At 38.9% G+C, this 17,971-nt stretch overlaps 1 protein-coding gene across 1 annotated transcript in view; it reads right to left on the bottom strand.

The window, feature by feature from the left end:
- Positions 1–2,913: 2,913 nt before the first annotated feature.
- Positions 2,914–17,971, bottom strand: part of APOO (apolipoprotein O) — a 28,680-nt gene continuing 13,622 nt past the window's right edge. The window contains exons 7-9 of the mRNA XM_039714312.1: positions 13,663–13,770; positions 6,208–6,303; positions 2,914–3,232 (exon numbers count right to left, since the gene is read on the bottom strand). Of these exons, the coding sequence (XP_039570246.1) occupies positions 6,235–6,303; positions 13,663–13,770 (177 nt within the window). The 3' untranslated portion in view covers positions 2,914–3,232; positions 6,208–6,234. The remainder of the gene's footprint in view (positions 3,233–6,207; positions 6,304–13,662; positions 13,771–17,971) is intronic.

Below are 17,971 nucleotides of genomic sequence, written 5' to 3'. Positions count from 1 at the left end.
TAGAAACATACTTTTTTCAACTAAAACAACTTCTGCTTTGTAGTTTAGATATTGTTATCAAATGTCTTCCTTGTAAACAAGAAGCTTTTGTACCTGTTAAAACCTCTCTGGAGGGGGGTTAACCTAGGCAGCTGCCAGGCCACCCAGGTGCAACAGCCAACAGTGCTGTGAGAGGCTGCAGCCAGGAAGGTCCAGTGGGAAGCCATGCAGGCCTTCCCAGCATGCCTGAACAGCCAAAATGCTCTCTGTCAACAGCAGTTTGTTGTGATGAAACTGGCTTTAGAAGTAGCTCAGAATTCAGAGGAAGGTACAGAAATAGTAATAACAAAACAAAACAAAGAAGGGAAAAAGAACCAAATGCAGCAGTCTGTATTTGTCCGGAAGCAAATGTGCTCACCCTGAGGTTTTTCTGCCAATAAACAGCAGTAACAAGTGCCTTCAACTCCCAGGGCACTGTTTCCTCAAGGGGTAAAATGCAATTCCCTCCACATCAATCTTGGTTTTAACTGCTCTCCTTGAAGGTGACAGATGCAATGACAAATGCTCCAAAACACTTTCATTATGACTGCTGTGAAGTCTGTTTCTGGGGTTTCCTGCAGAGGACTGAGTCTAAATAAGCCAGAGTTTTGCAATGAACACTTGTGGCAAAATCCTGTGTTTATTGAAGGCTGCAAGATTATGCACATTTACCTGGGCTAACTGGATTATTCCAGGCTGGTGATGTTCCTCCTAGCAAACAGAGAGGCTTTGCTGTCACTTTTAACACTTTTGAGACATGCTGCCTGCAAGAATCCCATCCCAACACAGAGCCATCCTGATGCCCTCCAGTTCTACAACCTTCACATGCTGCAGATTAAAGATGGTGTTTTAAAGAAAGAGCACTGCAACCTGGCCCCAACCTCTGCTGCAGCCAGTGCAGCCAGGGATGCTGAGATGAGAACACTCTTTCAGCCACACACAGTCCAGTTACCAAGCCAAAAAGCTTCAAGGGGAAGGATGACCAAACACACTTGGGTGGGGAATATGCCATTTTCAGCCTGCATTGTAATACCCACAGGCAAAGTCTGGCAGAAGATAACACAGACATGCACAATTTAGTTCCATGTGTGCACACATATATAGATCTGTATAGACATCAGCAGTGACCAGCATGACCAGCAGTGGTCAGCTCCTCTCCTGTTCCTCATTAGGATGTCTGGACCAATACAGCTGAATGTTTACAAACTCTTGGGCTCTTACCACATGACACTTTTATTTTATTTCCTGTAGTTATAAAAACCAGAAGACATAAGGAAAGGATTCCAGCTAAGGCTGTCTTGCTCACATTTTGGAACAATCTCCTTGTCATGTGTGTATGCAGGTGCTTGAAGGCAGTCATTTCCTGCTAGATAAAAGCGTTCCTGTTTGATGTCAATCACTTGGGACATTTTTAAAAAGCAGTGTAAATATGCTGAATTAAGACCTGATCAAGTGAATTTAAGTGATATTTATTTAACCCAGGCTATTAAACATGTATATGTGTATATGTAAACAAAAAACTGAATTACCAAGTAATCACGTCCTTAAACGCCAATGTGGCATATGCCAAATATTGAAATAATATGAAACTGAAAAAAACCCAGGCATCTAAAGCTGTATTCCTAATTCTCTGCTAGGATATGTAGATATTCTCTATGTGATATGAGAATGCATAAGTGAAGAACTATCTTAAGGGCAGAAACAAATCTATGCTTGTACCACAGGAGTGGTGTAACAGAACATTTACTGCTCTATTTCCTAAGTTTCCTTTCCACTACTGACAAAAACACTACTTTGATCCTCCCAAGCCTGCTTAAACTATCTTGGCAAGTTTAAAGTAAAAACAAAACCACACACACACACCTCCCAAACCCTATGCAAGAACTCTGCTCCCTATATCAACATACATCTTTACAGCCTAAAACAATCATAAAAACATGCACTGAACATGTTGGGAGATGTTGTTTTTCAGCCTAAGGCAACCACATGCCTTATTGCCTGTACCAAAAAAGAGCTGGCCTGTTTAACAGTGCCCACACAGACTGGCATTGGCACTGACAAGGTCTGTTTGTTTTCTCTAGAAGTCTGTGGAACATGCTCAGCTGGAATACCTGACCATGCAATAACAGGAATACCTAACCATGGAATAACAAAGATGTTTACAAGCATTTTGAATCTGGTTTACTTTGCATTTTCTTCCCTGCTCTTTTTAGAAAGTTAGCGTATCACACAAAGACGTATTTCATGTTATCCTTCCCCCATTCCTCATATTCACTGATTAATTAAGGAGCATTTACAGCTCACCAACACAGCTTTATATGCTCTGAGCTACTTGGATTACAGTAACTTGTAATGTATCAAGCCCCAAAAGAGAGACTCGTGGAAATTACAACAAATGATGAAAGGGTTTTATTGTGCAAAGATTTCAAAATGCTGGAAATCCTTTTGTATCTCCCTCTACATCACTTTTTCCTCCCCTCCCCTGGCTGGGAATAAGGAAACAGCCAAGTTATTCTATAGCTGGTTCCCACCAGGGTAACGTTCTGGTTCCCATTGTGCTGCGCATTCAAGAGGAACAAGGACAAGCATTAACAGCTCCATTCCCATCCATCCACCAGACAGGAACTCACAGATGCTTCATTACACACCTCCCGCTGGCACTGATGAGGCAGAGGGCTCGTATAGAAAGGAGGGGGGGACTCAGACAAAACACAAGAGTCATTGTAATTGTTCCCATTCCCAATTCTGTGAGCTCATGTTAGCCAAAACATCCTACTACTTTCAGCTTTCCTCTGGTAAAAAATACAGGCACTGTCAACACCACCTCAGAACCTCTCAGACTGTGCAAACATCACATCCGTGAGTTTAAAGAAGACAGGAGGAGGGGAAAAAATGGACCATTTTCTGTAACCGGAATTTTATTTTATATAAATAATAAAGAGACCGAGGGATTTTGAGACTTGCTACTTGCAATGTTGACCCTGCAATGGGACAAGCATGGGCAGCCTTGAGTCCCACTGCAGAAGAGAGGATGAAGTCTCAAGACTGTCCCAAAACACGTACTGTCCTTTCACAGGAGCCACGCCAGAAGCCCGAGCAGCAGATCATCAGACTGTCCTGAGGCAGAAGGCAGATTAGTCACATTCAGAATGGATTCAGATGGTTTTCATCTTTTTCTTGGGAAATTGTTGCTCATATCTATATTCTTATTCACCTATAACCAAAGAAAGGGGACAGAGGTTAAGGGGAGAGGAAAGGAGGGAGAAAGCAGGATTAAATTTATCACAGGCCTTTTCATTTTCATAGTGCAATCAAAACTTTTTTCTTTGAAGTGGCAAGTTGATCAAAATCTGTTTGAGGAACATTCTCAACACCAATATGCTTGCAGTAGAGATATTTAACTCTTCATATTAATGACATTAGAGCACTAATGATCATGTTTGTTCTAGAGGACTTGATTCCCACAGTTGAACTAAATGGAAAGACAAAAGACAACACTTCAAATCAAACACCAACTGGAATCTTGTATAATAAACCAAATTTCTCAAAAAGAATTCTTTTTAATCCCCATCAAATGCATGTTTTCTGAAACTTACTCTGGAGTAAGACTAGGGCAATTTAACTCAAAGAACTGGAATTACATAAATATAGATGTGGAACAGAATGAAAATGAGATAGGCCATCCTCATGAAAAAAACACAAAACCCTGTCACTTCCATGCAACTCCCAAATACAACAGCTGGATAAAATGAAAGCTTTTTTCGTCCACGGCGGGATGTGGTTTGAGCTGAAGTTTGCATATCATTTTTGATGACAAACTATAATAAAGGAGGTGCAATGCTGCTGGTTTTTGGAATAGAGAAATATGTTGTTGTCTTCAATCCAGTATGATTTTGTCCTTGGCTGACCATTCACAGTTCAGAGACCCATGCTGTGGCAAATCATTGAGGAAATGAGATTCTCTTTACTTTAGTAACCACATTCAACTAGGAATATTACCAACAGTTGAAAATGCAGTGAGGCTTTTGGGACTGATCTCATCCAGAATAAAAAAATGTGTCTTTTCAAAGATCACAGCAATGTTCTCCAACCTCTGGGATCACCCAAATCCAACAAAACATCTGGACTTGGGTATGGAGTTAAATGACAGGATTTGATTTCAAGCACAAGTAACAAACTGCCACCCCCGCAGAGCAGCTGAACTTGATACTGAATTGAACTTTCACCATCTGGTTGCCCTAGGTCAAAAATCCAGCAGTTCCCCTCATGTGCCTCCTCCAGAAACAACATGAGGTGAAGTATGTAGGTTTCAAAACCAGCAGCACTCAGGTACTTCAAGCTCCTAGGCAATTTATCTTCACTCTTTTAAAACCCTCCCCAAACAAAGAAAATGTGCCTGAAGCAAAAGGTTGACATTTCCAAAAGTGAATAAAGGCCTACGAGAAATTATTTTCATAGCAAGAAATTCTAAAAGAAAATAAAACCTATTTATGGATTTCTGTTTGAACCTTGATATTTGTCCAGTGTCACAAACAAAAGTTCCTTTTTCTTGGGTTTTTATCATCTAGTAGCTCTGTCCTAGTTGACAAGAAGCACAATATTTCAGTGAATTTTAGAGGGGCTTTTCTTCCTCTCAATTCTCTTGGGATTCTTTACACAAAAATTATTCAAAAATCCTCCTATTATTTTTTTAGTTTTTATTTTAAATGACTATCTTACAAACTACTTGGAAAACATGTATTCTTAAAGATTTCATATTCATAGCTCTAAAGGGAAAGCTGAAGTACTCAATACATCAGCCAGTCAACAAGCTCACATTGCTGTTGTGAGAATTAGCAATAGCAATTAAAAACACTTGAAGGGAGCCAACATTAAAGACTAGGCTTGCTTTTAAAGCTGCCCATGCAGCAGTGGAACCTGCTGCTCAGCAGATGGCTGATTCCACCACATCTGCAAACATATGTGACTGATGCTGCTGCATGGAAAAAAAAAAAGATGCAGTTTGTCAGAACTGGACTCTATTTACACAAGTTTGCAGCAAGGAAAAAAAAATTCTGGTAAATACAATACTGCATACAAAAATGATGAGGAGTCTCTATAATGCCAGCATCACTTTCTGATGAAAAGTAAGTTTTTAACACAATGCAAAAATAATACAGGGCAAAGAGAAGGAAGTAGAAAACATGTTCAGAAGAGGCATTCTTTATCAACTGATATACACAAGTTTGCAGCAAGGAAAAAAAAAAAATTCTGGTAAATACAATACTGCATACAAAAATGATGAGGAGTCTCTATAATGCCAGGATCACTTTCTGATGAAAAGTAAGTTTTTAACATGATGCAAAAATAATACAGGGCAAAGAGAAGCAAGTAGAAAACATGTTCAGAAGAGACAGGCAGACATCTGACATTTTGTGCTAAATTATGTCCAATTATGTTATAATTATTTGTAATAAGACTCAAATACAGAGCAATTGTTATCCTATGAAACCAAACCACCATAAAAGAAAGTGATGAGGATGTATCTGTTTTGCTTTTCTAGAAACTGTAACCATAGGACTTGCTTGAGTTTAGAACACAGCCCTGAGGCCAAGTCAGAGCTGGTATCTCAACAGCCTTGAGAGAGTTTCTGCCTTGGAGATCCTGGGAAATGCTGCCTTCATTTCCTCCATCTTTTGTTCCCAACAGGACTCATTTGGCATTAACATGAAAGGTCAGGCACATCATGGGCTTTTACAGGCTGTAAGGCAGTGCTGTACCCTGGCACTCACAAATCTTTAGAGAAAACTTATCAGCAGGGAAGAGGTTTCTTTCCCCACCCTAATACTTGCACAAGCATGACAAAAAAGGCAAAGAGGTTTTGGTATGGAAAGCAGAAATGGGAATAGGAAAAAGAAAATAAAAGGCAAAACCAATGCAGACCACAATCACAAGGCTTTCCTCAATTAATTCAGAACCCTTCAGACAGACATGTATTTACTTGCTCTAAAGATGAAGAACTAAGATTTCTTAACTTGAATAGTGTTAGGGAGTGCATATATTCTTGACAAATTTTAGGACAAATAAAATTATCTGTCTGCACTCTCCTAATCATTATGAAGAAAACTACAAGTTAAACTTGAAAATGTTCAGCTTTTCCCAATTACTCTGCTGCTTAGCCACAAACTATTACCAGCCTTTATCCTTTACCTGTTTGATGCCAGGTGATGTAGCATTCTACTTCTGGCTTTGCTCTTTATTTGAAGCAGCATGGACTTCCAGGGGCTTGTCACCCACTGCATCACCCTTGAGGAAGAAAAAAATGTGCACAACGTTTCAACTGAGGCAATCCATGATTATGTTTTTACCAGAACAGAGACCCTCTTCAAAAGCTGAAACAAAAATATCTCACAAAATCAAGTGCTTCATGGGACTAATTCAGTATAATACACTAAAATATGACCTTCTACCAAACACTTTCTAGATTTTAGTCTTCCTGTAGCTAGCCAAGCAATTAAAGGATTTGAAAGAACAAGTATTTTCAACAGAAGTGCTTTAATTGAATCATTTTGCCTGTATTAATAACAGAGGATGAATACCCATGGAGTAGTTGTTATTTTGCATTCTCTGAATTCTGTATGGATTTATACAATAGATCTCTTTTAGCACATTTCCTTTTAGAAGCTGTTCTCACACTTTCCCCAACATTAATGACAGAAACCAGAGAATGAAGAGAAGCTTGTTACAGGGTCTGGTCTATCTATTTGCCAAGATGCTATAACAAACACGCATTTGATTACAGCTTTAAATAGATATCCATTTAAAAATACTTAAAGGGCCACACACATGGCTTGGGGACTGAAGCACATAGAAGGATGAGCTGAAATGAGGATCTGTTCAGACTAGTGAGGACCAGACAAAGGGGGAACTTAATTCCTAGCCACAATTTCTTAATGGGTATTTACATATTTGGAAGAGCCATGTCCTTCTCAGAGGTTCACATCTAAAGGACAGGGAGAAAAGGTCAGAGGAGCATGGCAGATTTCTCTTAGATCAAAGGGCAAAAAATTATAAATGTATCACACCACTGATCATTGGAGCAGGTTTTCCTGACTACTTTCTAAAATTCCACCCCTGGAAATATTCAGCACATAACTACATAAGGCCTGAACCACCAAATCTAATTTTGAAATTGTCTCTGCTTTGAACAGGGGTTTGGGTGAAATAATCAGAGGTGCCAACCACCCCAAGTTGTGTAGTGGTCAAGATGCTGTGGGGAAGGGATGCCATCCAGAGGGACCATGGCAGGCTTGAGAGGAGGGCCCACGTGAACCTCATGAATTTCACCAAGGGCAAGTGCAAGATCCTGCACCTGGGTCAGGACAATCCCAAGCACAAACACAGGATGGGCAGAGAATGGCTCGAGAACAGCCTTGGGGAGAAGGACTTGGGGTTGTTGGTTGATGAAAAGCTCAGCATGACCCAGCAACGTGCCCTTGCAGCCCAGAAACCAACCATGTCCTGGGTTGCTCCAACAGTGTGGGCAGCAGGTCTGCCTTGCTCCTGGAAGCAACCCAGATGAAAAGCTCAGCATGACCCAGCAATGTGCCCTTGCAGCCCAGAAACCAAGCATGTCCTGGGCTGCTCCAACAGTGTGGGCAGGTCTGCTTTGCTCCTGGAAGCAACCCAGGAGTGCTGTGTCCACCTCTGGGGCCTGTGACATCAGAGGGATGTGGACTTGTTGGAGCAAGTCCACTGGAGGCCAGGGGATCACCAGAGGGCTGGAGCACCTCTTCTACAAAGGCTGAGAAAGTTGGGATTGTTCAGCCTGGAAAACAGCAGGCTTTGGGAAAACTTCTTGCAGCCTTCCAGTGCCTAAAGGAGGCTACACAAGAGCTGGAGAGGGACTTTTCAGAAGGGCCTGCAGTGACAGGACACGGGGGAATGGCTTCAAACTGGAAGAGGGCAGGTTTAGATTAGATATCAGGAGGAAATTCTTTGCTGTGAGCGTGGTGAGGCACTGGAACAGGTTGTCCAGAGAAGCTGCTGATGCCCCATCCCTGGAAGTGTTCAAGGCCAGGATGGATGGGGCTCTGAGCAACCTGATCTAGTGGAAGCTGCTCCTGCAGGGGGTTGGAACTAGATTATCTTTAAGATCCCTTCCACCCCAAATCATTCTGTGATTCTATAATACTAAATGTGATGGAAAATGTAACAAAAGAAGCTAGAAGAAACTGGAAAATGTTTCAAAGGATGGGTCAAATTTATATATTACCAGTTAAACATGACAAGGCACCAAGTCTGTGCAATCCTGCATATGCTGTGCTGGAGATATGGACTCAGTATATCAGGATTCAATTATGAAGATATTTCTTAAATGTTTTATTCAAAAAATGCCTAGCAAGACCTTTAAAAGGTAATTCTTTCTTTCAAAAATCCATTTTGTTTTGATTGCTACACTGGATATTTCATAGTAGAGGAAATCACATCCACAAACCACACCCATTTCAGAATAATAATCTACTCTGTAATTTGCCTGTGCAGGAACTTTTAAATTATGACATTTTACTAAAATTTACAATGAATAATCTGACTAACGACGCCTCATCTCAGAGTTTACTCAATCCTGAACAAATGAACTAAAAATAAGCTCCTCACAGAGAATCCTGTATTTTTCCAGTTTCTTGTTTTAACTTGTACAAAGTAATTATTGTCTATAATTACTGTCTAGGTAAGCTTTTTTTTTTAATATCCTGAAAGAGGAAAACAATCTAGAGCAACACACACATGTACAAGAGAATTGCCTTGCTAAATTCCTTTGTTTCTATGAGCTCAGGAGATCTCATCACAGGGCTTGCCTTCAGTATAACTATTAAGTCTGAGTTATTTAATTCAAGCCAATCCACTGCTGGACTATCACTCCTCACACAAAGTCATTTGCTGGATTAGTAATTAAGAAGTTTTTAACTCCATCCACTGTATATGCCCACAGTGTAAATAGTGAGCCTAAGTGAGACAGCTCAAGCAGTAATGTGAGCTAGCCAGAAAAGGACTTCCTGTGGCACAGGCACATCACTTTTTTCTAAAAGTGCCAAAGTCCTCTAGCACACTCAAAACCAGGTCAGAAGCAAAAAATGTGTTTAGATCAATGACTCAAAGACAGACTTCCTCTGTGCCAGGGTGCCCTCTCCTAATCAGAAGCAGGCACATATTCAAGACAATCCTTCTGCTTTCTGGCTCAACACAACCACTCCATAACAAATCTGGGTGGCCAGAAAAGTTCACACATCAGAGCTCTATTCCACAGCAGAAGAGGAAATATTTTGCATTCTTGGGTTTCTGACAGTTTCAAGGGAGAGGTGACTGATAAGAAATCTCCATAATACATTCATTATCAAATGTTCAATACATAGGGATTCCTTGGGATGAAAAAAAAATTTGAAACTAAAAATAAGACTGAAACAAAGAGGACTGTACAGTTTCACTACATGAGTGATTCAAAACCACCCCAACTTAGTTCACACAGTATCTAAGAGAGATACAAACTTTGCAAAAACCCCACCATAGGGTGAAAAATTTGATTCCCTGGGATGAAAAAAAAAAAAGAAATTATTTGAAACTAAAAATAACACTGGAACTAAGAGGACTGTACAGTTTCACTACATGAGTGATTCAAAACCCCCCCAACTTAGTTCACACAGTATCTAAGAGAGATACAAACTTTGCAAAAACCCCACCATAGGGTGAAAAATTTTCTGAAAATTTTCCTTCCATACAAACAAAACCCCCCAAAGCAAACCAGCTAAATGTCAAACCCCCAAACATGAGGTGCCTTTCCCTTACGTTACAGCTGAGCCAGGTGCAGAAGTTTCTGTTGCTACCTCAGAAGTCTTGCAGATGGCCAGACCCTTTTACACTAATCTTAGCAACTATAACTTCAAAAGTATGTAAGATAGGTGTGTATCTTTTATGCTTATGGAAACTCTTGAAAGGGAAAGTCTGGCCACCAGGAAAAAAAAAAAAAGAAAACACAGCTGCAAAAGAAAAATAAAGGCTCACCTGGGCTCAGAAATAATTTACCTTCTGTCCTCTTCTGCTTGCAATGTATTGCTTGGAATTAAGAGAACATCACTGTCTTAACTTATTGATCCTCCCTCAGTCAATCAGTAACTCCTTCTTCTTTTACTTAAGTTGACCTTGAACTTAATTCTCACAGAAGTATGAAGTACTTTCAAAAATGTTGCTCTAAGCTGCCCTTAGAGAGATCAGAGTCCATTCTTTCTGTCCATCCCACTTCCAGCACACCTAAATTCCCCACTGCCCATACTAAGGATCCACTCCAAAAGAAGTAATGTTTCTTACAAGTTTCAGACTGTTTTTATTCTTACTACCAACAATAAAAGGAGGACATGTGACAGGAAACAGCATTTTCTGCCAGAAGTAGATGTTTATCTTTTAGTTGAGATGACCAAACTTTTGCCTGCCTGTTCAGAACCTACCAAAGCCAAGCCTAACAAGCATTTTCTGAAGAAAGAAGCTCTCTCAGCTGCTTATGTTGTGTTTTAAAAGATGACCAAAATACATGTGACTTCAAAACTCTCTTAAAACACAATTCAAGGTTTGCTATGGTCTCAATCTGTGTCACTGACTGTGAGTCTCCCCAATCAAAACACTGGCACCACAATTTTCAACAGAGCTTTCAGGTGAGGAAGGTTCTGGTCCACAATTTCCTTGACACTTGCTCTAAGCAAGTACAGGAAATCAGCCAAAGCAGAGCCTGCTTTGTACCTGGAGACATTTTGTAACCATCTAGCACTTATACCCAGAGAAAAATACCCAGAGACTGCCATAGAGATAGATTTTAAATATATTTTTATATAAATATATATATTTTATATATTTTATATATATATTTAAATGTATAAAGCATAATATATAAAATATAAATAAATATTTAAATATAAATCTAATTTTTTACATGTGTAATAAAAACATATGGGTTTTAAAATTGTATGTATTGTATATTAGTATTGCTAAGTCACTGGTGGTGTTCATCAGCACACCAGACAGAAATTAAAACCAAATAATATGCCATAGAAGTTTCTCTTAGTCTCTGAAGCTGAGAGGGAAATTAGTTTTCTGTGAGATTACATTACTAGTTGGGTCAAAGTGGGAAAGAGCAAACACAAGAAGAAAGGAACAAGGGCTGAAAGAAGGGTGCACTCAGAGCTGTAGTGCTGTTCTGCTTTTACACAATTTGGCCACTTCACTAAAAACAGGGGGTGCCCAATTCAGTGCTGCTGGAAGAGAGAGAATCCAAAATTGTTACAAAATACAGCAAAAGTCTTTGAATGGTATAGAGACAAGACAAAGTGGAACTAAGAGAAGAAAATTATTTTTCTATGTGCTTCAGTTTTGGCAGAGATTTTATCCTGATATCCTGAAGAGCTCCAACCCTCAACAGCATATTAAAAACATTTATCTGACTGACTTGCTCTGTGGAGGGGCTGCAGCCACAGTGTTTTGAAATGTAGGCACAGAAGGTCCCAGAATTCATCTTTCTTGGCAGAACTCAGAATTCAGTTGATATGACCTCAATTTGGCACAGGATTTTGTTTCATAAAACCTTCAGAAAATTAACATACCACATTTATTTTAATGACATATGCTGCACAAACATGAAGTTGTGCACAGCTGTGGTACCTATGACTATCAAACAAATTATGAGCAACGTAACAAATTAACAGAAGCCAAGAAGAGCCACCCATATATTGCTTGACTATTTGCAAGAATCCTTTGTGTAGCAACAGGAAAACGCTGGAGTAAATGTCACAAAAACAAAAATAACGTCTTTTGCTCTGGCATAGTTTCATGAAATGGGTTACATCTGCTGCAACAACAACTCAAGAGTAACATTTAGACCTGTCTTCACTAGTTCAGGAATCTAGCTGCCTAGAACGACAACAAGAAATACATATACAAAAGCAACAAATTCTTCCACAAGGTTGTCAAATTAAGACAGAAATCACAGAATCTATCCTACAATGCTTTGCCCATTTTAGTATATGATAGTTAAAAGCATTTTCTTCCATGACACTTCTGTATGACTAAAAGCCTCCAAAAAAATGGAACTTAAACAGAAATTCTTCTGCTTGAAAAACTGATACTCATTGGGTGGTGCTAATAATCCAAATTATTATTTCCATCTGGAACAAACCTAAAACAAACCCATCCCTACCCACCCAGATTCTCAACTATCTATTTTGTAAGGTTTCACCAACCCAGGCCAAAGGAAGCTTCAGGGCAAAATTCTTCCATTAGAATCACTTCTCAGTCCCCATTCTAGACAGAAGCAGGTGACTCCTTACAGCTGCTGCTCAGCTCCTCTGCACAGCAGGGAGACAGGACCTCTCTTGAGGAACCTCAAGGACAAAGCGCCAGTCAGGCTGTGCCTCAGTGGTAAGAGATCTGAGAACCTGGGAAATGCCAGCAGCTTCATCAAGTGACCAGGTACTGTTTCCACATTTGAGTCACAGGGTTTTTGTACCTTGTCTAATCCATGAAGTTACACAGCAGCATTCACACTGACAGCATCTGAACAATAAGATGAACTTTTGGAGAACACTTGTCAATGAGCATTTTGCTCCTCTGTGCAAGTAACATGTTTTGGCAACTAAGGGGTGTGATTTAAAAATTCTGCAAGGAGGAAGAGAAGGAAGTGTGTTTACTTAGTGGTCTCTGCAATTCTGCAGGCTGTTTGTTTTTCTGCTGAGGTAGCAAGTGCTTGAATAGGCCTTATAGCAAAATGAAAGTGTCAAAAGTTTTTGCCTTCCAATAACAACCACGTGTTCCCTTTTGAAAGCCTGGGACAAAAGAAAAGAAAAACTTCAGCTATTTTTAACTAATGCTCCCAGTTTGCCTTTCTGAAATATTTTAACATTGCCTCTTTTTCTGAGTTTCTTTTTGACAGCCTAGGTTTTAGGAAAGGTACAGAACAATTAACCAACCTTTGTTTATTCAGGTTCCTTTACTCAAATGCCTTGGGCCAACACAGGATGAGTATCCACTGATGAAAGTCTTCACTCTCAGAAGACTCAGCAACTGCCAGGACATGTGAACACTTCCCCAGCCCAGCTTGTTGGGAACTACTCCAACACCCAGCCTCACCAAGGGAACTTGGTCCCATCCCCGAGGTCTATCCGAGTGCAATTTTGTCTCCAAAACACCTCTCTCCCAGTTACAGTGAGTTTAAAAGTGAATTTAAAACAACAGGAGATTTACATTACACACTTGAACTTTTCTTTCTTTAAGCAGCAGCTAAAAAAATCACCTAAAAACCTTACAGGGTTTCTCTGGCACACATTTAATAAACTTGCTCAGTTCTCCAGTCTCTCATACTATGCTTCACTAAGCCATGTACACATATTTCCTAGAATTCTGTTTGCTTATCTGTATCAGATTATACTAAAGGAAGCTTCCAAACAGGATTTCTGAAAGTTTAGCTTGAAGTAAGCCTAATGTTTTTCCACAGCTTAGAAAGAGAGAATGAAAAAATTATCTTCAGAAATGAAGGCCAAGTCACAGTGGAACACTGTTGCTCATTTTTTATTTTTTTTCTGAAAAGGCAGTGGTAAATTCAGAAATCAAGTTACTCAGACTTCTTACCTTATCACCTTTTTCCCCTGATTTCTTCTTCTTAGGATTATCCTTCCAAAGAGCTTCTACAGCAATATATCCTTGAAGACTCCAGTCATACAGCTGTGTGCCAGCAACCTTTGAAACAAAAATTTTTTGAAAGCATAAACTTAATAATCTGGGGAATATAGCCTTGCTTCTAATTTAAATGGAAAAAGTCTCATAACACAAGATGTTTAATTCTTCCTGCTCAAGCTTACAATGTACAGAATTAATAAACATCCTGGAAAACAATGTCCCATGAGGAATAAGACGAAATAATGTGCTAAAAACCTGTCTGAAGACTACCTGAATATATATTTGTACAAAGAGGAGTGGAATGGTTCTGTGTGGAAACAATTCCTGTTGTTTAGTATTTGACATTCAACATAATTAATATATGCGAAGTATTTCTTAATTTCTCATGAGGAATAAGACGAAATAATGTGCTAAAAACCTGTCTGAAGACTACCTGAATATATATTTGTACAAAGAGGAGTGGAATGGTTCTGTGTGGAAACAATTCCTGTTTTTTAGTATTTGACATTCAACATAATTAACATATGCGAAGTATTTCTTAATTTGACCATACCCATTTCAAAGACCCTACTAAGGGTTGTCACTCTTTTGCAATTTTAGATTGTCTTCTTACTTGTTTTTTAGAACTTACTGATAGATAAATGTTATGAATAGCCAGCTGTCAACTCCCAAAACAGTACATAGCTAGGAAAGACTGTTTGCTATATTACACCAACAAGTATTTTAAGGGAAAGGCCCTAAGTCTAATAAAACAGTACCCCTTGCCTCTTATGTGACATGGAATTGTAGTATTTATAGCACCCTTTAAAACTAAAGAGTGTTAGGTTTTTATTGCCAGGCTCAGGAGTTTCATATCACTGTCTGTTAGTATTTATAGCACCCTTTAAAACTAAAGAGTGTTAGGTTTTTTATTGCCAGGCTCAGGACTTTCATATCACTGTCTGTTTCTGTAAGAAGAACAGCAAAAAGGACAACTTGTCCAACTAAACAGCTATTAAACTAAAAAAGCTTATGAAATCAAGAACTAAGAAGGTATTTCCCTATCTTCTACAGCAGGCAAAGCCACAAAAGGCAAACTCTGAGAACAGGGCAAGTGTCAATGCTTCTGAAACAATTTTCTGATGATTCTGAAAAAGCTTCTGAACTACATTTTTCAAGTTTCTTCCCATCTCCATCAATTCACTGTTCAGAGATTTCCTGAGCCAGAGGTGATTTTTATGTGTGTAAAGAGGCCCAAGGAATTTCCCTTCTATGAACTTTTTGCATGGAGTTCAAGGGGAAGTGCAAATTTTTAGTATCCCTGTGCCAAGTGGTTCTGCTGGGTACACGTGGTGTGAAGAGCCACTTCCCCTTGTTTGTGTGATCTGCAATCAGCAAGACTGATTACAGCACTTACTGCACAATGGTACCAGGATGTGCTTCTGGGCAGACACCACGTGCTTGCTACCTTACAAAGGAGGCTATTGAATAACTAGAATTAAAGGAAAACAAACCCTAATCAGCCATCACACTTTCAAGTCACAACTAAATCCAAAATGTAGGCTGTCTTAAATACAAAGTATCCTTTTTGTCACCATATCTGAGCAATTATTTTGGTCTAAACAAGTCCATTGGATGCACTCCGTTTTCTCTACAGGAAAGTAGATAGTAGATACTTATCTCTGAAAGTGATAAGTATCACCAGAAAAAAGCACATCAAGAGAACAAGTTAAATCTCAAAAACTGCCCAATTTAAATATTACAGGTATAGACAGTTATTTTGTTTTTTAGCATTTTAAGTGTTCATTCTCTAGCATCCAGCACTTCAACAGACTAGCTGGATCATCTAAAAAGATGGTGGTCCCTTGTGCAAACAGCACAAACCTACCAGGACTGAAAAATAATCACAACAAACAAAGTGCTGGTCTTGTCTGCAATATCACTGAAGACACAGCTACCAACATAAAATGAGAAAATACAACTGTCCTGAAGCTATATTTTTGTTTCTGCTTAAAAATACTCCATTAAAATATTTAAAACCACTAAATGCCTAACAGTACAAACTTAAAAATATTCCTATAGTCATATAAGGTCATATGACCAAGTGCTTTATGAATTGCATTAGATGAGAAACTGGTCATTCACGTTGCTGGATTAAGTAGCTGCATCACAAGGTACAGCAACCCAGACAGTTTAGTGTGCCAAAACCAAGCAATGTTTCACCAGTGCACAAACCTCCCAAGAGCCAGGACTCACAGACACTTCCACAGCTGAAAAATACAGTTCTAGGCAGACTGGAAGGACAAGCTACAAGGTCAACATGCTAAAATACCATTGCTGTTGAATGCAGCACTGTAAGTGGGTTTGTATGCTAAAGTTTAAACACACAAATTCAAAAGTTAGATTAAATGGTTCTCAACAGGGATTCTGAAAGTTTGAGGTGCCCACACTGGGCACTACTGGGGTGGCACCAGTGGTCTCCAAGGTCCAATGTGCCACACAGCACCACGAGCATGCACCACTGACTACCCTGGATGTTACACTGAATCACACACATACAGAATACTGATTAGCAGTTCTTTATCCACATACTGAAACTATAAACTGAGAATCCACTGGTGTTCCTACATTTCCAAAGTGCCATTTCAGAGCATTCAGCAGCAAACAGGGATGAGGTGAGCCCAGGTCCTGCTTTCCAGCTCACAGTTCTGCACTCATGTCCTGCTCTCAGCTGTCCCAGCACAGCTGTTTATGCCTCATAGACTGAACCCAGCAAGGGACAAGGTACAGGTTCAAAAGACACAGAAATAATGTGGTTTGCTGTCAAAGAAACAAAACTCTATTGGGAAGCTTTTCTTTCTTTCAAGAAGAATGAAAGCATAACACAGAGCACTTTAGTAAATTTGAAAGGTTCTAATAACAAAGGACAAAATTTAATTCCAGTGACAGAGTTATTTAAATAACTGCATAATGGAAAGTTCTTTCCAGCTGGAATATAAGCCATAGTAAATACAAAGTATTTTGAGTATATTATGATTAGCTGGAAAGCAATACCACTGCAAAACACTAAGTAGAGTTCCACCAGAATAAAATAAGCTTTAGTATTAAATCCAGTTCCCCTACCACATACACAGTCTGACCTTTTGTTCAAAGTTATTAAAAGTATAGTAATACTGGCAGTGAGGAAATAAATCCTTTACAAATTTGTGATTTGTTAGAATTTATGATCTATTATCTATTAGATTATTTCCTAAAGCAGGGGGAAAATAATAGTCTATGAATTTCTTCCATCTTCAGTTAGATGATTAGTGTCTGAAAACTACCTGTTACCAATGATGAACTCTGTTGCTACAACTTTAATTAAGATGTATGAATTCCTAAGCAAAGAAAAATTTTTACTTAAGATGAATTAAGGGTTGGGCCTCAATTACAAATACATTTTGCTGTGTTTATTTCCAACTCTCCATTGGAAAGTCTTAAATAAAAGTGGGACAGAAACAAACCCCCACAAATTAAAAAAATAAAAACAACACAAAACCCAGTGAAGGGAATTATACAACTGTAAAAGAAAAAGCAGTGATGAAGTACTTAAGTGTGGAAGAAAAATTAAAAAAAAACACAATATAAAAAATAATTTAAATTTATGTTACAGAATATTTTCTATATTGTTTCATTAACTTGGCAAGTGAGCTTTGTCCTGCAGGCATTCCTTTGTAGGTTTACAGACATATTTTGAAAGGCTTATGAAACATTTAAAAATAATTAATAGACAGGAAAGTGCTTCCAATTTGAGATTAAAGCCTAAAAATTACGGATGGTAAGATACAATATGCTTAAAACTTTGCTTTTTTAAGAACAGAAAGCACAAGACAGATTAGAGGAACCAAAACAGTATCTAGGATATTACTCTCCCCACAGAAGTTTCTAAATTCATATGTCTACTGTCCTGACCAAGTCAACAAAGCTAAACCTATTCCAATCTCCTATCAGATTTTTCATTACAGTCAAACTAAGAACTGTGAATTAATCAAAGAGCAACCATGCACTTCAAAGTTCTCATAAAATAAACTAAGTATTGTGAAGCTGTTAGCACCAAATCCATAGTTAAGCCTGAACTGAGCTTCTTTAAAAACAGTAACATCAGTTTGAACAGCGTTCAATCGCTTCCCACTTCACTGTTCAGAAGGCAAGCAGAATTTTAATACACAGTTTCCAACAGAAATGTCTAAGCTTCTTAAATTTTGATGGGTCTTTTTCCTGCCACTTGCATAATTTTCACTCT

The sequence above is a fragment of the Passer montanus genome, unplaced genomic scaffold (genome assembly GCF_014805655.1).
Source record: "Passer montanus isolate IOZ18808 unplaced genomic scaffold, ASM1480565v1 scaffold3, whole genome shotgun sequence".
In the NCBI taxonomy this organism is placed as follows: Eukaryota; Metazoa; Chordata; class Aves; order Passeriformes; family Passeridae; genus Passer; species Passer montanus.
This window is presented reverse-complemented; position numbering and strand designations above follow the sequence as displayed.